General features: G+C 45.2%; 1 protein-coding gene across 2 annotated transcripts; it reads left to right on the top strand.

Moving 5' to 3' along the window:
* The first annotated feature begins 1,306 nt into the window (after positions 1-1,306).
* On the top strand, positions 1,307-24,902 carry LOC110499513 (cofilin-2). 2 transcript variants are annotated; one of them, XM_021576647.2, is made up of 5 exons: positions 1,307-1,488; positions 12,467-12,625; positions 13,582-13,721; positions 14,127-14,203; positions 24,124-24,902. In XM_021576647.2, exons 1-5 carry the CDS (start codon positions 1,486-1,488, stop codon positions 24,237-24,239), a joined length of 495 nt encoding a protein of 164 aa, XP_021432322.2. In that variant the 5' UTR covers positions 1,307-1,485; the 3' UTR covers positions 24,240-24,902. The 2 variants fall into 2 exon arrangements, 1 of the variants encoding a protein (XP_021432322.2); XR_005038027.1 differs by lacking the exons at positions 1,307-1,488; positions 12,467-12,625; positions 13,582-13,721 and adding an exon at positions 13,747-13,816.

Raw genomic sequence — 24,902 nt, 5'->3', positions numbered from 1 at the left:
TATAAATGCAACTTGTAAACTGTTCATCCCATGTTTCATGAGCTGAAGTAAAAGATCCCAGAAATGATTTCTCAAAAATGTTGTGCACAAATTTGTTTACATCCCTGTTAGTGAGCATTTCTCCTTTGCCAAGATAATCCATTTACCTGACAGGTGCGACATATCATGAAGCTGATTAAACAGCATGATCATTACACAGGTGCACCTTGTGCTGGGGACAATAAAAGGCCGTTCTAAAATGTGCAGTTGTCACAGATGTCTCAAGTTTTGAGGGAGCGTGCAATTGGCATGCTGACTGCAGGAATGTCCACCAGAGCTGTTGCCAGAGAACTGAATGTTCATTTCTCTACCATAAGCTGCCTCCAATGTCATTTTAGAGATTTTGGCAGTACATCCAACCGACCTCCGACCACGTGTATGGCGTTGTATGGGTCAGCGGTTTGTTGATGTCAATGTTGTGAACAGAGTGCCCCATGGTGGTGGTGGGGTTATGGTTTGGGAAGGTATAAGCTACGGACAACGAACACAGTTGCATTTTATCAATGGAAAATTGAATGTACAGTGATGAGATCCGGAGGCCTGTTGTCGCGCCATTCATCCGCCATTCATCACCTCATGTTTCAGCGTGATAATGCACGGCCCCATGTCGCAATGATCTGTACACCATTCCTGGAAGCTGAACATGTCCCAGTTCTTCCATGGTCTGCATACTCACCAGACATGTCACCCATTAAGCATGTTTGGGATGCTCTGGATCGATGTGCACGACACCCTGTTCCAGTTCCCGCCAATATCCAACAACTTCACACAGGCATTGAAGAGGACTGGGACAACATTTCACAGGCCGCAATCAACAGCCTGATCAACTCTATGTGAAGGAGATGTGTCGTGCTGCGTGAGGCAAATGGTGGAACCAGATACTGACTGGTTTTCTGATCCACACCAGATACGGACTGGTTTTCTGATCCACGGCCCTACCTTTTTATTAAAGGTATCTGTGACTAACAGATGCATGTCTGTATTCTCAGTCATGTGGAATCCAAAAATTAGGGCCTAATGAATTGATTTAAATTGACTGATTTCCTTATATAAAATCTTTGAAATTGTTGCATGTTGCGTTTTTATATATATATATTTTTTGTGTGTGTTTTTTTTGTTCAGTGTACATAGTCAGGTAACTTATGACTTTATTAGCATTGTGATAAGTTAGTGTTTATAAATTGAGTTGCACTGAGCAGAGAGCAACAACAAAGAGCCTTCTAGTGTTCTTACCTATTTTAATATACCTGTTTTTTTTTTACAGGAAACTGGCCTATCCCCAGGCTACGTTTGCTGTCAGAGGGGAAAACAGGAAGCTGACGGGTGTGTACCACTGCAATCCAACCTCCCACTTTTTCTACCTGCTTTTTCTTTCCCTCGACCAAAGAAGCGCTGGATACACCTATCGTCGTCCTTCTCCTGTCTACTTTCTTCACAGCAGTGTAAATGGTGAGTACTGGGATGTTTTTTGCATCGATGGCGCTTCCTAAACCAACATATTCTCAGTGTTACTATATAATGTGGGGTTAGAGGTTAGGAAATATGTCTTATGTTATGAAACTGAGAGAATAGGTTTTAAAATAACGTATCGAAATGGACAGTATACAATATAATAAAATATAATATATCTAAATATATATAATATATCTATAATATATCTATAATATATCTATAATATATCTATAATATATCTATAATATATCTATAATATATCTATAATATATCTAAATATATATAATATATCTATAATATATCTATAATATATCTATAATATATCTATAATATATCTATAATATATCTATAATATATCTATAATATATCTATAATATATCTATAATATATCTATAATATATCTATAATATATCTATAATATATATATAATATATCTATAATATATCTATAATATATCTATAATATATCTATAATATATCTATAATATATCTATAATATATCTATAATATATCTATAATATATCTAAATATATATAATATATCTATAATATATCTAAATATATATAATATATCTATAATATATCTATAATATATCTATAATATATATATAATATATCTATAATATATCTATAATATATCTATAATATATCTATAATATATCTATAATATATATATAATATATCTCTCCGGCCCAATATTCACCGATACCACACTGATAATTCTAACAACATGACACTTGAAACCTCAGTGGGGATCTATCCTGAATCTTAGTCTCTTTTGACATTCACGACGTCCAGCTTTTGTCTTACAATATGTTTTGGATTCTTCTGTAAGTAAGGAATATAAAAGGTTTAGGGGGGCATTCGAACTGCCAAAAGTAGTGCACTCTATATAGGGAATAGGGTTGTATGTGCCCTGGTCTAAAGTAGTGCACTCCACATAGGGAATTAGGGTTCTATGTGCCCTGGTCTAAAGTACTGCACTATATATAGGGAATAGGGTTCTATGTGCCCTGGTCTAAAGTAGTGCACAATGTAGGGAATAGGGTGACATTAGTTATACAACCAGCTCCCTGTGTTTTGGCGTCACCAGGGCGGTTCTACGACTAGTTCGGACTTGTTCCTCCTGTCTCCAGGAATGTGGCCGACAGAGGCCTAGAACACTCACAAGGAAACTATGTATGCCAAGAGAGAGACTAAGAAAGTCACTGTGAAAGATCAGGGCCTGTATTCACACCGATCAGGGCCTGTATTCACACAGATCGGGCCTGTATTCACATAGATCGGGCCTATATTCACAAAGATCTGGGCCTGTATTCACACAGATCGGGCCTGTATTCACAAAGATCTGGGCCTGTATTCACAAAGATCTGGGCCTGTATTCACACAGATCGGGCCTGTATTCACAAATATCTGGGCCTGTATTCACAAAGATCTGGGCCTGTATTCACAAAGATCAGGGCCTGTATTCACACAGATCGGCGCCTGTATTCACACAGATCAGGGCCTGTATTCACAAAGCGTGCTGACTAATCTAGGGTCAGTTTGGCCTTTTAGTTCATCAATGTATTGACCAGGGGGCCTGATCCTAGATCAGCACACCTACGCTGAGACTCTTTGTTAACATGGGCCCAATAATACTCTCTCTCTCTATACTCCATGTATTTCTCTCTCTATACTCCATGTATTTCTCTCTCACTATACTCCATGTACAGTTGAAGTCGGAAGTTTACATACACTTAGGTTGGAGTCATTAAAACTTGTTTTTCAACCACTCCACAAATGTCTTGTTAACAAACTATAGTTTTGGCAATCTACTTTGTGTATGACACAAGTCATTTTTCTAACAATTGTTTACAGACAGATTATTTCACGGATAATTCACTGTATCACAATTCTAGTGGGTCAAAAGTTTAGGGCTCCTTTTTTTCTCAATTTCCATCTGACTGACGTGCCCAGGGTAAACTGCCTGTTGTTCAGGCCCTGAAGCCAGGATATGCATAGAATTGGTACCATTGGATATAAAACACTTTGTGTTAAAATAATGTAGGAGACTATAACACAATAGATATGGTAGGAGAAATGACCATGCTCTTACAATGGAACGTATGGGTGCATTCTGAATTCTAGCTCCCAGGATGCAATTCCGGTGGCTTCCACAGGGTGTCAGCAGTCTATGTTCAAGGTTTCAGGCTCGTAACTTCCAAAACGAATAAGAAATATGAGTTCTAGTACAGGGACACAGTCTTGGAAATTTGAGTTTGGGTGCGCGATGAAGACAAGACAAACCTGCTAGAATCGGTTTCCTATTGAACATACTTCTATCTGATATAAATATTATAGTTTGATTACATTTTAGGGAATCTGAGGAGTAAATAGAAACGTATTTTGACTTGTTGAAACAAAGTTTAGGGGTAGATTTTCAGATTCCTTTCTTTGCATGTTGAATGAGTGGATTACTCAAATCGATGGCGCCAACTAAACTGACTTTTTGGGATATAAAGAACTGTTTTATCTAACAAAACGACACTACATGTTATAGCTGGGACCCTTTGGATGACAAATCAGAGGAAAACTTTCAAAAAGTAAGTGAATATTTATATTTATGAAACCTGTGCCGGTGGAAAAATATTTTGATGTGGGACGCCGTCCTCAAACAATCGCATGGCATGCTTTCCCTGTAATGGCTACTGTAAATCGGACAATGCAGTTAGATTAACAATAATTTAAGCTTTAAACTGATATAAGACACTTGTATGTACCTAATTGTTTAATATCCATAATTTTTATGATTATTTCTTTGAATTGTGCGCCCTCCAATTTCACCGGAAGTTGTCCCGCTAGCGGGATTGCCTAGACTTTCAAACAGCTTGGAAAATGACAGAAAATGATGTCATGGCTTTAGAAGCTTCTGATAGGCTAATTGACATCATTTGAGTCAATTGGAGGTGTACCTGTGAATGTATTTTGAAAGACCGCTCAGCAAGGAAGAAGCCACTGCTCCAAAACCGCCATAAAAAAGCCAGACTACGGTTTGCAACTGCACATGGGGACAAAGATCGTAATTTTGGGAGAAATGTCCCCTGGTCTGACGAAAATAGAACTGTTTGGTCATTAAGACCATTGTTATGTTTGGAGGAAAGAGGAGGAGGCTTGCAAGCCGAAGAACACCATCCCAACCGTGAAGCACGGTTGGCTAAGGTGTATGTAAACCTTCAACTTCAACTGTATCTTTCTCTCTCTATACTCCATGTACTATATTATACTAATGGAAGCTTATTACAGAAAGATCCTAATTGTCAAGAGCCACAGCCTGAACCGTCCTCCCCCATTCAGAGGGACACTACACAGAGCCACAGCCTGAACCGTCCTCCCCCATTCAGAGGGACACTACACAGAGCCACAGCCTGAACCGTCCTCCCCCATTCAGAGGGAAACTATACAGAGCCACAGCCTGAACCGTCCTCCGCCATTCAGAGGAACACTACACAGAGCCACAGTCTGAACCGTCCTCCCCCATTCAGAGGGCAACTACACAGAGCCACAGTCTGAACCGTCCTCCCCCATTCAGAGGGAAACTACGCAGAGCCACAGCCTGAACCGTCCTCCCCCATTCAGAGGGAAACTACACAGAGCCACAGTCTGAACCGTCCTCCCCCATTCAGAAGGAAACTACGCAGAGCCACAGCCTGAACCGTCCTCCGCCATTCAGAGGGAAACTATACAGAGCCACAGCCTGAACCGTCCTGTTCGTGAGGAGCTTCATGTAATGGGTTTCCATGGCCCGAGGAGACGCACACAATCGGTCGGCTGGAGTGGTGTAAAGCTCACCGCCATTGGACTCTGGAGCAGAGGAAACGCGTTCTCTGTAGTCATGAATCATTCTTCACCATCTGGCAGTCCGTCGGACGAATCTGGGTTTGTCAGATGCCAGGAGATCGCTACCTGCCCCAATGTATAGTGCCAACTGTAAAGTTTGGTGGAGGAGGAATAATAGTCTGGGTCGGTTTTTCATGGTTCGGGCTAGGCCCCTTAGTTCCAGTGAAGGGAAATCTTAACGCTACAGCAAACAATGACATTCTAGACGATTCTGTGCTTCCAACTTTGTGGCAACAGTTTGGGAAAGGCCCTTCCTGTTTCAGCATGACAATGCCCCCGTGCACAAAACAAGATCCATACAGAAATGGTTTGTTGAGATCGGTGTGGAAGAACTTGACTGGCCTGCACAGAGCCCTGACCTCAACCCCAATTGAACATATTTTGGATGAATTGGGGGCTACGTTAGCTGCATAGGTTACTCTTGGTTCCTGTGTAATAGAGATGGTGATCTGCAGAGCAGTGAGGGATCTGTTGTCTAGCTATCAGTGTGAAGGACTTACCTCAGCAGTCAGATGGTGATCTGCAGAGCAGTGAGGGATCTGTTGTCTAGCTAGCAGTGTGAAGGACTTGCCTCAGCATCAGATGGTGATCGGCAGAGCAGTGAGGGATCTGTTGTCTAGCTAGCAGTGTGAAGGACTTACCTCAGCATCAGATGGTGATCTGCAGAGCAGTGAGGGTTTTGTTGTCAGTGTAAAGGACTTACCTCAGCATCAGATGGTGATCTGCAGAGCAGTGAGGGATCTGTTGTCTAGCTAGCAGTGTGAAGGACTTACCTCAGCGGTCAGATGGTGATCTGCAGAGCAGTGAGGGATCTGTTGTCTAGCTAGCAGTGTGAAGGACTTACCTCAGCATCAGATGGTGATCTGCAGAGCAGTGAGGGATCTGTTGTCTAGCTAGCAGTGTGAAGGACTTACCTCAGCGGTCAGATGGTGATCTGCAGAGCAGTGAGGGTTTTGTTGTCAGTGTGAAGGACTTACCTCAGCATCAGATGGTGATCTGCAGAGCAGTGAGGGTTTTGTTGTCAGTGTGAAGGACTTACCTCAGCATCAGATGGTGATCTGCAGAGCAGTGAGGGATCTGTTGTCTAGCTAGCAGTGTGAAGGACTTACCTCAGCGGTCAGATGGTGATCTGCAGAGCAGTGAGGGATCTGTTCTCAGTGTGAAGGACTTACCTCAGCATCAGATGGTGATCTGCAGAGCAGTGAGGGATCTGTTGTCTAGCTAGCAGTGTGAAGGACTTACCTCAGCATCAGATGGTGATCTGCAGAGCAGTGAGTGATCTGTTGTCTAGCTAGCAGTGTGAAGGACTTACCTCAGCGGTCAGATGGTGATCTGCAGAGCAGTGAGTGATCTGTTGTCTAGCTAGCAGTGTGAAGGACTTACCTCAGCATCAGATGGTGATCTGCAGAGCAGTGAGGGATCTGTTCTCAGTGTGAAGGACTTACCTCAGCATCAGATGGTGATCTGCAGAGCAGTGAGGGTTTTGTTGTCTAGCTAGCAGTGTGAAGGACTTACCTCAGCGGTCAGATGGTGATCTGCAGAGCAGTGAGGGATCTGTTGTCTAGCTAGCAGTGTGAAGGACTTACCTCAGCATCAGATGGTGATCTGCAGAGCAGTGAGGGTTTTGTTGTCTAGCTAGCAGTGTGAAGGACTTACCTCAGCGGTCAGATGGTGATCTGCAGAGCAGTGAGGGATCTGTTGTCTAGCTAGCAGTGTGAAGGACTTACCTCAGCGGTCAGATGGTGATCTGCAGAGCAGTGAGGGATCTGTTCTCAGTGTAAAGGACTTGCCTCAGCATCAGATGGTGATCTGCAGAGCAGTGAGTGATCTGTTGTCTAGCTAGCAGTGTGAAGGACTTACCTCAGCATCAGATGGTGATCTGCAGAGCAATGAGAGGATCTGTTCTCAGTGTGAAGGACTTACCTCAGCATCAGATGATGATCTGCAGAGAAACAGTGATGAGTGCCAGGCTCCGGTTCCGGGTTTTCAGTAGTTCATTGTTTTTTGCCATGTAGCTGTGTAGATAACTACTGGAACTACACACTAGTTCTACAACAACAGAAAGGAAATGATTGAATGACTTCACCCTTCTATTTTAGCATCAGCCCTCTGCCAAATTTTCACTTGAAACATAATTTTTGTGTTTAATAGGATAAATGTCACATTATGTGTTTCATCTGACAACAGATCTGTTTTTGCAATTTTCATTCTACAACGTTTCAGATTCAGATATGATAATTTATCACAAAGTAGTTTGGATTTTAGTAAACTACTTTAGTTAAGTAAACTATATTTTTTCTTAAGGGTAGCTTTAGTGTTGCTTAACCTTTTTCCAGTGTGATGTAATTGGTTAACTTATATTTCCAGAGTAGCTTCCCCAACTCTGCACGACGTCGCGCAGGCGACTCGCTTGCTTCACTGTAACCTGTAGTCACCAGCCTACTATTTAGCTTTGCCTGGTTAAGAAACACAAACTGCCGTACAAAATCAAAAACAATAGTATTGTCTAGCTATTGTCTGTCTGTCCCCTTGAGTATTGAAGAGTAGGCCATCTTTGAATGTGTTGTCTCACTCTTCCCTCCCACTTCCTCGTCTCCCTTTAAGTTTTCACTCTGGAACAAAAACTAGGCCTCTTTTTTCCAGCGTGAAGCCAGCAGCATGCCTACTCCCTGTCGTCACTTACTTTCAGATATGTTTATAGATCTTTATTAATGAAGATACATTGGGTGCCGTTTGAAGAGAAGTGTAAATGATGTGTGTACAGAATCTATCCGATAAGGAAAGGTCCAGTCCTGGTCTCCAGAATCAAATCCAGTCAAATCTAATTTTATTGTCATGTGCTTCTCACACAGTGCAATGACAACATAGTCATTAAATAAGTAACATTGGAAAGCAATGAAGTGACATTGTACATATATGTACAGTGAGGGGAAAAAGTATTTGATCCCCTGCTGATTTCGTACGTTTGCCCACTGACAAAGAAATGATCAGTCTATAATTTTAATGGTAGGTTTATTTGAACAGTGAGAGACAGAACAACAACAAAAAAATCCTGAAAAACGCATGTCAAAAATGTTATAAATTGATTTGCATTTTAATGAGGGAAATAAGTATTTATTTTAATTGTATTACTTTTTCCCCTCACTGTGTGTATATGTATATATATATATATAAAATAATAAATAAACAAAATCAAGTACACGTACAATTCAAATCAGGTTCATGAACAGATGAGAACAACAAAAAAAAACGAGAAATGTTAAAAAGCGTTGGTTTGAATAAAATAACTAAGCTAAGGTGTAGGGACAGCCCAAGGATTCAGGATTGCACGGACTCTAGTCTCTCCATGCATGATTCAAAATCCAGGCTAGTGAATGGGTTCGCCGTCTATCTATATCAACTGAATGGGTGCTGCTAGTGTATTAATGTTCGGTATTTCAAATCATTCCGTGGTGATATATATACAGTGGGGAGAACAAGTATTTGATACACTGCCGATTTTGCAGGTTTTCCAACTTACAAAGCATGTAGAGGTCTGTAATTTTTTATCATAGGTACACTTCAACTGTGAGACACGGAATCTAAAACAAAAATCCCGAAAATCACATTGTATGATTTTGAAGTAATTAATTTGCATTTTATTGCATGACATAAGTATTTGATCACCGACCAACCAGTAAGAATTCCGACTCTCACAGACCTGTTAGTTTTTCTTTAAGTAGCCCTCCTGTTCTCCACTCATTACCTGTATTAACTGCACCTGTTTGAACTCGTTACCTGTATAAAAGACACCTGTCCACACACTCAATCAAACAGACTCCAACCTCTCCACAATGGCCAAGACCAGAGAGCTGTGTAAGGACATCAGGGGTACAATTGTAGACCTGCACAAGGCTGGGATGGGCTACAGGACAATAGGCAAGCAGCTTGGTGAGAAGGCAACATCTGTTGGCGCAATTATTAGAAAATGGAAGAAGTTCAAGATGACGGTCAATCACCCTCGGTCTGGGGCTCCATGCAAGATCTCACCTCGTGGGGCATCAATGATTATGAGGAAGGTGAGGGATCAGCCCAGAACTACACGGCAGGACCTGGTCAATGACCTGAAGAGAGCTGGGACCACAGTCTCAAAGAAAACCATTAGTAGCACACTACGCCGTCATGGATTAAGATCCTGCAGGTCTTCCAGCATGGCAACGACCTGAAACACACAGCCAGGGCAACTAAGGAGTGGCTCCGTAAGAAGGTCCTGGAGGTCCTCTCAAGGTCCTGGTGTGGCCTAGCCAGTCTCCAGACCTGAACCCAATATACAATATTTGGAGGGAGACAACTGTATATATGAAGATAAATATCAAACAATTAAACTAGTCTTGGTGTTACGTTTTTCTTTTCCAGAAGTTACTGGCTACTTATCAAGTATTAAAGACAGGTTTGACAACTAGTTGGTGGATGGGAACACTGATAACATCCCTGTTGAGAAATTTTGGCTTCTTCTGTGGTGTTTTAAAAGGTGCCGCGGTACATAGTGATCAACACTTCTTCAAGTGGGTGAGGAGATTTAGCGAGTGGCATTTATTGCTTGCAGCCTCTGACTGCCGATTTAGAGAAATCACCCTCGTCTTTTCAAACTAACTCATGACTAGATAACCGGCTATGAGTTCAGGCTACCCACCAGAGATTCAAATCACTTCTTGATTGGCAAACTCTGCACAAAATTCTCAAAATTGCAAGCGGGTTGTTGCTGGGCAGATTTCTTCTACCAAATCCTGGCCAAATCAAGAGAGGTGTGAATCTAACAACAGACGAGCAACAAGTAATACATGCGAACAAAAAAACAGCAGCAACCAAAATACAAAATATGTCAACAACAAAAAAACTGAATCATTTGTTTTTGCTTTGTGCACATAAACCAATATTAATGTGGGACATTTTGTTTGAATTCAGACCCAGTGACTCAGACTTGAGCACTCAGACTTCAGCCATAGGGACTTGACTCGTGACTCGACCATTGGTGATTAGGACTTGGACTCAACTCAGACTTCAGCCATAGGGACTCGTGACTCGACTCGGATTTGAGCACAGGAGATTTGGGACTGCTCTGCCTCAAGATTTAGTGACTCGACTACAACACTGGCTTGTGTTGTAGTCTCAGCAAAAAAATAAACTTTTTCAGGATCCTGTCTTTCAAAGATAATTCGTAAAAATCAAAATAACTTCACAGATCTTCATTGTAAAGGGTTTAAACACTGTTTCCCATGCTTGTTCAATGAACCATAAACAATGAATTAACATGCACCTGTGGAACGGTCGTTAAGACACTAACAGCTTACAGACGGTAGGCAATTAAGGTCACAGTTGTGAAAACTTAGTACACTAAAGAGGCCTTTCTACTGACTCTGAAAAACACCAAAAGAAAGATGCCCAGAGTTCCTGCTCATCTGCGTGGACGTGCCTTAGGCATGCTGCAAGGAGGCATGAAGACTGCAGATGTGGCCAGGGCAATAAATTGCAATGCCCATATGTTGAGACGCCTAAGACAGCGCTACAGGGAGATAAGACGGACAGCTGATCGTCCTCGCAGTGACAGACCACGTGTAACAACACCTGCACAGGATCGGAACATCCGAACATCACACCTTCGGGACAGGTACAGGATGGCAACAACAACTGCCTGAGTTACACCAGGAACGCACAATCCCTCCATCAGTGCACAGACTGTCTGCAATAGCCTGACAGAGGCTGGACTGAGGGCTTGTAGGCCTGTAGTAAGGCTGGTCCTCACTAGACATCACCGGCAACAACGTCACCTATGGGCACAAACCCACCATCGCAGGACCAGGCAGGACTGGCAAAAAGTGCTCTTCACCGACGAGTCGTGGTTTTGTCTCACCAGGGGTGATGGTCGGATTTGAATTTATCGTCGAAGGAATGAGCGTTACACTGAGGCCTGTACCTGATTTGGAGGCGGAGGGTTCGTCATGGTCTGGGGCAGTGTGTCATAGCTTCATCGGACTGAGCTTGTTGTCATTGCAGGCAATCTCAACGCTGTGCATTACAGGGAAGACATCATCCTCCCTCATGTGGTACCCTTCCTGCAGGCTCATCCTGACATGGCCCTCCAGCATGACAATGCCACCAGCCATACTGGTCGTTCTGTGAGTGATTTCCTGCAAGTAAGGAATGTCAGTGTTCTGCCATGGCCAGCGAAGAGCCCGGATCTCAATCCCATTGAGCACGTCTGGGACCTGTTGGATCCGAGGGTGAGGGCTAGGGCCATCCCCCCCAGAAGGTTGCAGGTGCCTTGGTGGAAGAATGGGATAACATCTCACAGCAAGAACTGGCAAATCTGGTGCATCATGAGGAGGAGATGCACTGCAGTACTTAATGCAGCTGGTGGCCACACCAGATACTGACTGTTACTTTTGATTTTGACCCTCCCAACCCTTTGTTCAGGGACACATTATTCCGTTTCGGTTAGCCACATGTCTGTGGAACTTGTTCAGTTTGTCTCAGTTGTTGAATCTTATGTTCATACAAATATTTACTCATGCTAAGTTTATTTTCAGCCAACATAGTTAACGGTGAGAGGACGTTTCTTTACATATCAGGCATTTATGTTGTTTGCGAACTATTGATCATTGATCACATGGTGCAAGAATTTATGAAATTAATGGATTATTGAATGTTATGATGGACACAGCTTTCTAGAAGTAAAACATGCACAGCCTATGCTCAACAAACTCGAACCCGAGAACGAATCGTTTGGGGGGGGGGGGGTTGCAGTTCGCAAACGACTGTACTTATCACCCTCATGGCAGTCAAGCAATGCATTCCACCAAGAGTCGTTCAAAATGTAGTCGATTGTGGCCACAACTAGACCTCGTTTATAATGTTTCAAGAAATAATTGTATTTGTTTGCCTAGCAATCAACACGTGTACATTGTTTTAAAGCACATTCTCAGTCACAAATGACAGCTCCAATAAGCCTCCTATGCTGAACGACATGTAAACGTCTTCTTCTTCTTCTTGTCCTTCTCTCCTATGTGACCATTGAATTCTTCTTCTTGTTCTAATTCTTCTTCTCTCCTTTGTGACCAGGCCTCTGGAATAGCGGTCCACGATGACGTCGTTCACACGTTTGACAAGATCAGGGTTCGCCTCCAGGGGGCTGACAAGCAGGAGCAGCTGAAACTGGTGCTCTTCAAGATCAGCGACGATGGGAAATGTATCATCGTGGACGAGGACAAATGCCTGAAGGTCAGAAGTGGCATGAATAATAGTATATAATTATCAGTTAATAATATAGGACATTTAGCAGACACTTTTATCCAAAGTGACGTAGTTATATGCACATAATTTGTTTAACATATAGATGGTCCGGGGGAATCGATCCCTCTATCCTGACATTGCAAGCGCCATGTTGTACCAACTGAGATCCAGAGGACCAAGTGTTTAGGCATTTTAAGCCCTTTCTCAATTCCTATTACCTTGATTCCTTGCATCGTCTCTCCTCGCTTCGTTCTCATTATTAATTGGAGAAGAAGGTCCAAGGGGAGGGGCCTTCTCCCCCCCCCCCCCCCCCCCCCCCCCCATACTACTGAGACGGTCAAGGCAGTAGGATGCGAGGAATCACAGAAAGAATTTATGGGCTGCATCCTAAATCTCATAAAGCTCTGTTCAAAAGTAGTGAACTATTTAGGAAAGGGGGGATACCTAGTCAGTTGTACAACTGAATGCATTCAACTGAAATGTGTCTTCCACATTTAACCCAAGCCCTCTGAACCAGAGAGGTGCAGGGGGGGGGCTGCCTTAAAGCAGCCCCCCAGGGAACAGTGGGTTAACGCTCCTACCCTCCAGGCTACCTGCCGCCCCCGTAGGAAATAGGGTGACATTTTGTAAGCAATCGGAGCGTTCGGGCAACTTATAGAATGGGCTCCATGTTAGTGCCTTTAATGAATTCCTTTTATCCATTCATGACAGGTGTTTGCTACCTTGTTCTAATCCTAAACATTCAGTTACACGTAGCATTGTTTAAAATTCAGAACATTCTGTATAATGTAATTGGGCGCTAACATGGCTGCCATATAATTATGCAGAAACCGCAATGTCCGAACTTTCTTACTATTATAATTGGGGTTAGGGTTAATAACGTGAATATCTGGAAAAAGCTCTATGTAATTTGTTATCAATTAATCAATTACCAATCAATTAAGGTCAAGGACCTGAACGGGGAGGAGGACGTATTCAGGAAGATCGTCAACATGATGCCGACAGATGACTGCCGCTATGCCCTGTACGACTGTTCCTGGGAGAGCAAGGACAGCCCCAAAGAGGACCTGGTCTTCATCATGTGGTAGGTTGGACCATAGAGTTAGAATCACTAACACTGTACGACTGTTCCTGGGAGAGCAAGGACAGCCCCAAAGAGGACCTGGTCTTCATCATGTGGTAGGTTGGCTAAAAAGTGAGAATAACATAGGTTAAAAAGAGTTTGAATGAATAGATTACAATAATTAACCCAGTATGACTGTTCCTGGGAGAGCAAGGACAGCCCCAAGGAAGGTGGACTATAGATCATGTGTTAGGTTGGACCGTAGAGTTAGAATTACATGGACTGTACGCCATGAATAACAATACCATGTCGGCCATATTGAATGGAGGACGTGTGTGTGTGTGAGAGAGAGGATTTGTTAATTGACTCAAGGCAGAATGTTTGGGAGTACTTTCTAAACGTAGTATTCTTCTGTTTGAATCGCAGGGCTCCAGAACACTCAACGATCAAGAAGAAGATGAAATACGCCAGCTCAAAGCAATACATTAAAGCAAAGTTCCAAGGTAAGAGGGTACGGGGTGTCTTTCAAAAACGTTCAACCTCATCTCATGAGGCGGCAGGGTAGCCTAGTGGTTAGAGCAGGTAGCCTAGTGGTTAGAGCGTTGGACTCGTAACCGAAAGGTTGCAAGTTCAAATCCCCGAGCTGACGATCTGTCGTTCTGCCCCTGAACAGGCAGTTAACCCACTGTTCCTAGGCCGTCATTGAAAATAAGAATTTGTTCTTAGTTAAATATAGGTTAAATAAATAATCTCCTTTCCAGAATCAGATGGATATGTTCATTGGGCACCAGACGGAAGAAAATGGACTTTAACAGGGAATCTGTCCAATAAAGATACGCTCATTTTCAAAGCTATAATCCACAGTTGGATTTATAGATGAATCCTGAAACAAATCAAATCAAATGTTCGTAAACAGGTGAAATGTTTCCCAGCAATACAGAGAGAAAGAAAACAGAGAAATAATAGAAAAGTAAAACACGTAATAATAAATACACATAACTTGTCTATATACACAGGGTACCAGGCTATATACACGGGGTACCAGGCTATATACACAGGGTACCAGGCTATATACACGGGGTACCAGGCTATATACACGGGGTACCAGGCTATATACACGGGGTACCAGGCTATATACACGGGGTACCAGGCTATATACACAGGGTACCAGGCTATATACACGGGGTACCAGGCTATATACACAGGGTACCAGGCTATATACACGGGGTACCAGGCTATATACACAGGCTACCAGGCTATATACACGGGGTACCAGGCTATATACACAGGGTACCAGGCTATATACACGGGGTACCAGGCTATATACACAGGGTACCAGGCTATATACACAGGCTACCAGGCTATATACACGGGGTACCAGGCTATATACACAGGGTACCAGGCTATATACACAGGGTACCAGGCTATATACACAGGGTACCAGGCTATATACACAGGCTACCAGGCTATATACACGGGGTACCAGGCTATATACACAGGGTACCAGGCTATATACACGGGGTACCAGGCTATATACACAGGGTACCAGGCTATATACACAGGCTACCAGGCTATATACACGGGGTACCAGGCTATATACACAGGGTACCAGGCTATATACACAGGGTACCAGGCTATATACACAGGGTACCAGGCTATATACACAGGCTACCAGGCTATATACACGGGGTACCAGGCTATATACACAGGGTACCAGGCTATATACACGGGGTACCAGGCTATATACACAGGGTACCAGGCTATATACACGGGGTACCAGGCTATATACACAGGGTACCAGGCTACCAGGCTATATACACGGGGTACCAGGCTACCAGGCTATATACACGGGGTACCAGGCTATATACACGGGGTACCAGGCTATATACACAGGGTACCAGGCTATATACACAGGGTACCAGGCTATATACACGGGGTACCAGGCTACCAGGCTATATACACGGGGTACCAGGCTACCAGGCTATATACACGGGGTACCAGGCTATATACACGGGGTACCAGGCTATATACACGGGGTACCAGGCTATATACACAGGGTACCAGGCTATATACACAGGGTACCAGGCTATATACACGGGGTACCAGGCTACCAGGCTATATACACGGGGTACCAGGCTACCAGGCTATATACACGGGGTACCAGGCTATATACACGGGGTACCAGGCTATATACACGGGGTACCAGGCTACCAGGCTATATACACGGGGTACCAGGCTATATACACGGGGTACCAGGCTATATACACGGGGTACCAGGCTACCAGGCTATATACACGGGGTACCAGGCTACCAGGCTATATACACGGGGTACCAGGCTATATACACGGGGTACCAGGCTATATACACGGGGTACCAGGCTACCAGGCTATATACACGGGGTACCAGGCTATATACACGGGGTACCAGGCTATATACACAGGCTACCAGGCTATATACACGGGGTACCAGGCTATATACACGGGGTACCAGGCTACCAGGCTATATACACGGGGTACCAGGCTACCAGGCTATATACACGGGGTACCAGGCTATATACACGGGGTACCAGGCTATATACACGGGGTACCAGGCTACCAGGCTATATACACGGGGTACCAGGCTATATACACGGGGTACCAGGCTATATACACAGGCTACCAGGCTATATACACAGGGTACCAGGCTATATACACGGGGTACCAGGCTATATACACGGGGTACCAGGCTATATACACGGGGTACCAGGCTATATACACGGTGTACCAGGCTATATACACAGGGTACCAGGCTATATACACGGGGTACCAGGCTATATACACGGGGTACCAGGCTATATACACGGGGTACCAGGCTATATACACAGGGTACCAGGCTATATACACAGGCTACCAGGCTATATACACGGGGTACCAGGCTACCAGGCTATATACACGGGGTACCAGGCTATATACACGGGGTACCAGGCTATATACACGGGGTACCAGGCTATATACACGGGGTACCAGGCTATATACACGGGGTACCAGGCTATATACACAGGGTACCAGGCTATATACACGGGGTACCAGGCTATATACACGGGGTACCAGGCTACCAGGCTATATACACGGGGTACCAGGCTACCAGGCTATATACACGGGGTACCAGGCTATATACACGGGGTACCAGGCTATATACACGGGGTACCAGGCTATATACACGGGGTACCAGGCTATATACACGGGGTACCAGGCTATATACACAGGGTACCAGGCTATATACACGGGGTACCAGGCTATATACACGGGCTACCAGGCTATATACACGGGGTACCAGGCTATATACACGGGGTACCAGGCTATATACACGGGGTACCAGGCTACCAGGCTATATACACGGGGTACCAGGCTATATACACGGGGTACCAGGCTATATACACGGGGTACCAGGCTATATACACGGGGTACCAGGCTATATACACGGGGTACCAGGCTATATACACAGGGTACCAGGCTATATACACGGGGTACCAGGCTATATACACGGGGTACCAGGCTACCAGGCTATATACACGGGGTACCAGGCTACCAGGCTATATACACGGGGTACCAGGCTATATACACGGGGTACCAGGCTATATACACGGGGTACCAGGCTATATACACGGGGTACCAGGCTATATACACGGGGTACCAGGCTATATACACAGGGTACCAGGCTATATACACGGGGTACCAGGCTATATACACGGGGTACCAGGCTACCAGGCTATATACACGGGGTACCAGGCTACCAGGCTATATACACGGGGTACCAGGCTATATACACGGGGTACCAGGCTATATACACGGGGTACCAGGCTACCAGGCTATATACACGGGGTACCAGGCTACCAGGCTATATACACGGGGTACCAGGCTATATACACGGGGTACCAGGCTATATACACGGGGTACCAGGCTATATACACGGGGTACCAGGCTATATACACGGGGTACCAGGCTATATACACAGGGTACCAGGCTATATACACGGGGTACCAGGCTATATACACGGGGTACCAGGCTACCAGGCTATATACACGGGGTACCAGGCTATATACACGGGGTACCAGGCTATATACACGGGGTACCAGGCTACCAGGCTATATACACGGGGTACCAGGCTATATACACGGGGTACCAGGCTATATACACGGGGTACCAGGCTACCAGGCTATATACACGGGGTACCAGGCTACCAGGCTATATACACGGGGTACCAGGCTATATACACGGGGTACCAGGCTATATACACGGGGTACCAGGCTATATACACGGGGTACCAGGCTATATACACGGGGTACCAGGCTATATACACAGGGTACCAGGCTATATACACGGGGTACCAGGCTATATACACGGGGTACCAGGCTACCAGGCTATATACACGGGGTACCAGGCTATATACACGGGGTACCAGGCTATATACACGGGTTACCAGGCTATATACACGGGGTACCAGGCTATATACACGGGGTACCAGGCTATATACACAGGGTACCAGGCTATATACACGGGGTACCAGGCTATATACACGGGGTACCAGGCTATATACACGGGGTACCAGGCTATATACATGGGGTACCAGGCTATATACACGGGGTACCAGGCTATATACACGGGGTACCAGGCTATATACACGGGGTACCAGGCTATATACACGGGGTACCAGTACTGAGTCCATGATAACTTGGCTATATACACGGGGTACCAGTACTGAGTAGATGATAACTTGGATATATACACGGGGTACCCGTACTGAGTCCATGATAACTTGGCTATATACACGGGGTACCAGTACTGAGTCCATGATAACTTGGCTATATACACGGGGTACCAGTACCTAGTAGATGATAACTTGGATATATACACGGGGTACCCGTACCTAGTAGATGATAACTTGGATATATACACTGGGTACCAGGCTATATACACAGGGTACCAGGCTATATACACGGGGTACCAGGCTATATACACAGGGTACCAGGCTATATACACAGGGTACCAGGCTATATACACAGGGTACCAGGCTATATACACGGGGTACCAGGCTATATACACAGGGTACCAGGCTATATACACGGGGTACCAGGCTATATACACAGGGTACCAGGCTATATACACGGGGTACCAGGCTATATACACGGGGTACCAGGCTATATACACAGGGTACCAGGCTATGTACACAGGGTACCAGGCTATATACACAGGGTACCAGGCTATATACAGGCTACCAGGCTATATACACGGGGTACCAGGCTATATACACAGGGTACCAGGCTATATACACAGGGTACCAGGCTATATACACGGGGTACCAGGCTATATACACGGGGTACCAGGCTACCAGGCTATATACACGGGGTACCAGGCTATATACACGGGGTACCAGGCTATATACACGGGGTACCAGGCTATATACACGGGGTACCAGGCTATATACACGGGGTACCAGGCTATATACATGGGGTACCAGGCTATATACACGGGGTACCAGGCTATATACACGGGGTACCAGGCTATATACACGGGGTACCAGTACCTAGTAGATGATAACTTGGATATATACACTGGGTACCAGTACCTAGTAGATGATAACTTGGATATATACACGGGGTACCAGTACTGAGTCCATGATAACTTGGCTATATACACGGGGTACCAGGCTATAGACACGGGGTACCAGTACTGAGTCCATGATAACTTGGCTATATACACGGGGTACCCGTACCTAGTAGATGATAACTTGGATATATACACTGGGTACCAGTACCTAGTAGATGATAACTTGGATATATACACGGGGTACCAGTACTGAGTCCATGATAACTTGGCTATATACACGCGGTACCAGGCTATAGACACGGGGTACCAGTACTGAGTCCATGATAACTTGGCTATATACACGGGGTACCCGTACCTAGTAGATGATAACTTGGCTATATACAAGGGGTACCAGAATGAGGTGGCCAGGGTGAATGAGGTGGCCTGGGTGAATGAGGTGGTCAGGGTGAATGAGGTGGTCAGGGTGAATGAGGTGGCCTGGGTGAATGAGGTGGCCAGGGTGAATGAGGTGGCCAGGGTGAATGAGGTGGCCAGGGTGAATGAGGTGGCCAGGGTGAATGAGGTGGCCAGGGTGAATGAGGTGGCCAGGGTGAATGAGGTGGCCAGGGTGAATGAGGTGGCCTGGGTGAATGAGGTGGCCAGGGTGAATGAGGTGGCCTGGGTGAATGAGGTGGCCAGGGTGAATGAGGTGGCCAGGTTGAATGAGTTGGCCTGGGTGAATGAGTTGGCCTGGGTAAATGAGGTGGTCAGGGTGAATGAGGTGGCCTGAGTGAATGAGGTGGCCAGGGTGAATGAGGTGGCCTGGGTGAATGAGGTGGCCAGGGCGAATGAGGTGGCCAGGGCGAATGAGGTGGCCAGGGCGAATGAGGTGGCCAGGGCGAATGAGGTGGCCAGGGCGAATGAGGTGGCCAGGGCGAATGAAGTGGCCAGGGCGAATGAGGTGGCCAGGGTGAATGAGGTGGCCAGGGTGAATGAGGTGGCCTGGGTGAATGAGGTGGCCAGGGTGAATGAGGTGGCCAGGGTGAATGAGGAGGCCAGGGTGAATGAGGTGGCCAGGGTGAATGAGGTGGCCAGGGCGAATGAGGTGGCCTGGGTGAATGAGGTGGCCAGGGCGAATGAGGTGGTCAGGGTGAACAAGGTGGCCAGGGGACATCAACAGGACATCCAGTTTTACACACACTTGCAACATTTTGATGGACATCTAGCCTAGCCATTTTGATGGACATCTAGCCTAGCCATTTTGATGGACATCTGGCCTAGCCATTTTGATGGACATCTAGCCTAATTTACTGTATTATCTTTGACTATGTCATGAACTAAAAACAACTCATGATGTTTTCATCTGATCGTCAAACAAATCACTTCAGAAAGCAGGTTAAGTAGGTAACCTAAGTCCAGCCTCTGAACAGTGCACTGTGCACCTGCCATTTAAATAGAAAGGGACATCGAGTAAAACACCATCCGTGGAATCACATTCAGTCTACAAAGTAGCGTGTATTCATAGATGCCAAAGGAAACCAGGCTTCCCCAAAATATTTGACAATTTAAAAAAAGGAACTAACTTAAATCCGTATTTCATAATTTTCATTCAATTTACTAGAGGCTGAATCCATTTCACCAGAGAAAGCATCCGAGCGTGGCAGACAGCACCTCTCTGTCTCAGTATGTGTAGACCATGTATCTGATGCTGTCTGGACAGTGAAACAGCAACTCTCTGTCTCAGTGTGTGTAGACCATGTATCTGATGCTGTCTGGACAGTGAAACAGCAACTCTCTGTCTCAGTATGTGTAGACCATGTATCTGATGCTGTCTGGACAGTGAAACAGCACCTCTCTGTCTAGGTATGTGTAGATCATGTATCTGATGCTGTCTGGACAGTGAAACAGCACCTCTCTGTCTCAGTATGAGTAGACCATGTATCTGATGCTGTCTGGACAGTGAAACAGCTCCTCTCTGTCTCAGTGTGTGTAGACCATGTATCTGATGCTGTCTGGACAGTGAAACAGCACCTCTCTGTCTCAGTGTGTGTAGACCATGTATCTGATGCTGTCTGGACAGTGAAACAGCACCTCTCTGTCTCAGTATGTGGAGACCATGTATCTGATGCTGTCTGGACAGTGAAACAGCAACTCTCTGTCTCAGAATGTGGAGACCATGTATCTGATGCTGTCTGGACAGTGAAACAGCATCTCTCTGTCTCAGTATGTGTAGACCATGTATCTGATGCTGTCTGGACAGTGAAACAGCACCTCTCTGTCTCAGTATGTGTAGACCATGTATCTGATGCTGTCTGGACAGTGAAACAGCACCTCTCTGTCTAGGTATGTGTAGATCATGTATCTGATGCTGTCTGGACAGTGAAACAGCACCTCTCTGTCTCAGTATGAGTAGACCATGTATCTGATGCTGTCTGGACAGTGAAACAGCTCCTCTCTGTCTCAGTGTGTGTAGACCATGTATCTGATGCTGTCTGGACAGTGAAACAGCACCTCTCTGTCTCAGTGTGTGTAGACCATGTATCTGATGCTGTCTGGACAGTGAAACAGCACCTCTCTGTCTCAGTGTGTGTAGACCATGTATCTGATGCTGTCTGGACAGTGAAACAGCACCTCTCTGTCTCAGTATGTGGAGACCATGTATCTGATGCTGTCTGGACAGTGAAACAGCAACTCTCTGTCTCAGTATGTGTAGACCATGTATCTGATGCTGTCTGGACAGTGAAACAACATAGTCCTAGTCTTTCTGTCTGGACGTGCCTAGTCTTTCTGTCTGGACATGCCTAGTCTTTCTGTCTGGACATGCCCTAGTCTTTCTGTCTGGACATGCCCTAGTCTTTCTGTCTGGACATGCCCTAGTCTTTCTGTCTGGACATGCCCTAGTCTTTCTGTCTCAGTGAAACAGCACCTCTCTGTCTCAGTATGTGTAGACCATGTATCTGATGCTGTCTGGACAGTGAAACAGCACCTCTCTGTCTCAGTATGTGGAGACCATGTATCTGATGCTGTCTGGACAGTGAAACAGCAACTCTCTGTCTCAGTATGTGTAGACCATGTATCTGATGCTGTCTGGACAGTGAAACAACATAGTCCTAGTCTTTCTGTCTGGACGTGCCTAGTCTTTCTGTCTGGACATGCCTAGTCTTTCTGTCTGGACATGCCCTAGTCTTTCTGTCTGGACATGCCCTAGTCTTTCTGTCTGGACATGCCCTAGTCTTTCTGTCTGGACATGCCCTAGTCTTTCTGTCTGGACATGCCCTAGTCTTTCTTTCTGGACATGCCCTAGTCTTTCTGTCTGGACATGCCCTAGTCTTTCTGTCTGGACATGCCCTAGTCTTTCTGTCTGGACATGCCCTACTCTTTCTGTCTGGACATGCCGTAGTTTTTCTGTCTGGACATGCCCTAGTCTTTCTGTCTGGACATGCCTAGTCTTTCTGTCTGGACATGCCCTAGTCTTTCTGTCTGGACATGCCCTAGTCTTTCTTTCTGGACATGCCCTAGTCTTTCTGTCTGGACATGCCCTAGTCTTTCTGTCTGGACATGCCCTAGTCTTTCTGTCTGGACATGCCCTACTCTTTCTGTCTGGACATGCCGTAGTTTTTCTGTCTGGACATGCCCTAGTCTTTCTGTCTGGACATGCCTAGTCTTTCTGTCTGGACATGCCTAGTCTTTCTGTCTGGACATGCCCTAATCTTTCTGTCTGGACATGCCCTAGTCTTTCTGTCTGGACATGCCCTAGTCTTTCTTTCTGGACATGCCTAGTCTTTCTGTCTGGACATGCCTAGTCTTTCTGTCTGGACATGCCTAGTCTTTCTGTCTGGACATGCCCTAATCTTTCTGTCTGGACATGCCCTAGTCTTTCTGTCTGGACAGCATCAGACACAAGGTCAACACATACTAAGACACAGGGGCGCTGTTGCGCTAGCTTGGGTGCTTTCTCCAGTGAGATTGCGTCTTGCTGTCGATGTGTGTTTTGATCAAAATGATCAATATATTCAGAGACTACCTATCAGATCTCTGAATTTCTAGGGGGGGGGGGGCACTGGGGTGGCCAATCAGATTTCACGGGGACACTGGCCACCCTGGACCACACCCTGGACACGCCCCTGATCTTACCAAAATATGAGATTGTTTTACTCCAATGTTTGTAAACAACATAAATGTAAACAAATACTGTATAGACTCATAGCATGGATAAAACTATAATTTTTATATCATGGATAGTCAGTCCTTGCATACATAGCGCTGTCTATGAATTAGAGTGGTTCCATTTCTCCAGGCCTGTCCATCAGCTTTTTACCAAAACAGAGACGGGGTCCACTTTGTTATTGTTTCAACAGCGGATTCTAGCACTCATGAGCCTGATGAACAGCGGATTCTAGCGCTCATGAGCCTGATGAACAGCGGATTCTAGCGCTCATGAGCCTGATGAACAGCGGATTCTAGCGCTCATGAGCCTGATGAACAGCGGATTCTAGCGCTCATGAGCCATGAGCCTGATGAACAGCGGATTCTAGCGCTCATGAGCCTGATGAACAGCGGATTCTAGCACTCATGAGCCTGATGAACAGCGGATTCTAGCACTCATGAGCCTGATGAACAGCGGATTCTAGCGCTCATGAGCCTGATGAATGACAGAAATGGTAGACGAGTGACCTTGGGTGGTCTAGCATGCTAAGGTCCTCCAGAACCGCAGCATGGGGTAGAAACCTGCCTATTTCACCACACTCCCCCCAGCTCCAATAAACTAACTAAAATACGTTTAGGATTGGGACTGCCCCATTCCTTTTTAAAAAAATAAGAGAATTGACTGACTGGCTGTGTTCTCGTGTGTTTCACAGGTCTGAAGTTTGAGTGGCAGGTGAACGACATGTCAGACGCCAAAGACAGCTCCGTCTTCATCGATAAACTGGGAGGGAGAGGAGTCGTTAAAAGACTGGAGGGGAGAGAGGTCTGAGGTCCTGACTCCTGACGCCGCCGTACAACACGGAATCAAAACCAGACCTGGATTCAAATACTATTCCAAATCCTTCAGATAGTTTCAGCGTTTGCTTAAGGCTGCTTAAGAGTGCCAGGTGGGCAGGTTTTTGAACATTTAGGGATTTTCTACTGATTGCAACAGGCAAGCTCAGTCAAGCACAGCAAAAGTATTTAGAATTATTTTGAATAGTTCTTGAACCCAGGTCTGTTCAAAACACAGAAGCAGCCCACTGCCGGTGTCTCCAACTGAACTGTCCAACGACAGAGTGTGGTAGTTGATTTGGTCTTTGTAGAAACATGCCTTGGTCAATGAAATAGTTACTCATGTAGTTGATACATTTTACATTTTTCCAGACGTGACTGCTCCACGATTTATACAAATTCACATGCATTTCCTGTATCTTGGGATCCTGGTATCATCTTTGAATGTGCTTTTATTTGTGGTATCTTGTGTCTATTGACTCTGTTCCAGAACAATCATGTGATTTTAAGCATACCGTTGATATCACACCTTCCATGTTTGCTGATGTTTTGTTTGAATTGGAAAATGTCACAATAATATTGTTAAAAAAGGAAGATACCTCCACAGAATGTCGATGGCCACCACTTTATAATAAAGAGGAACTGGATTTCCAGTAAA

The sequence above is a fragment of the Oncorhynchus mykiss genome, chromosome 20 (genome assembly GCF_013265735.2).
Source record: "Oncorhynchus mykiss isolate Arlee chromosome 20, USDA_OmykA_1.1, whole genome shotgun sequence".
In the NCBI taxonomy this organism is placed as follows: Eukaryota; Metazoa; Chordata; class Actinopteri; order Salmoniformes; family Salmonidae; genus Oncorhynchus; species Oncorhynchus mykiss.
This window is presented reverse-complemented; position numbering and strand designations above follow the sequence as displayed.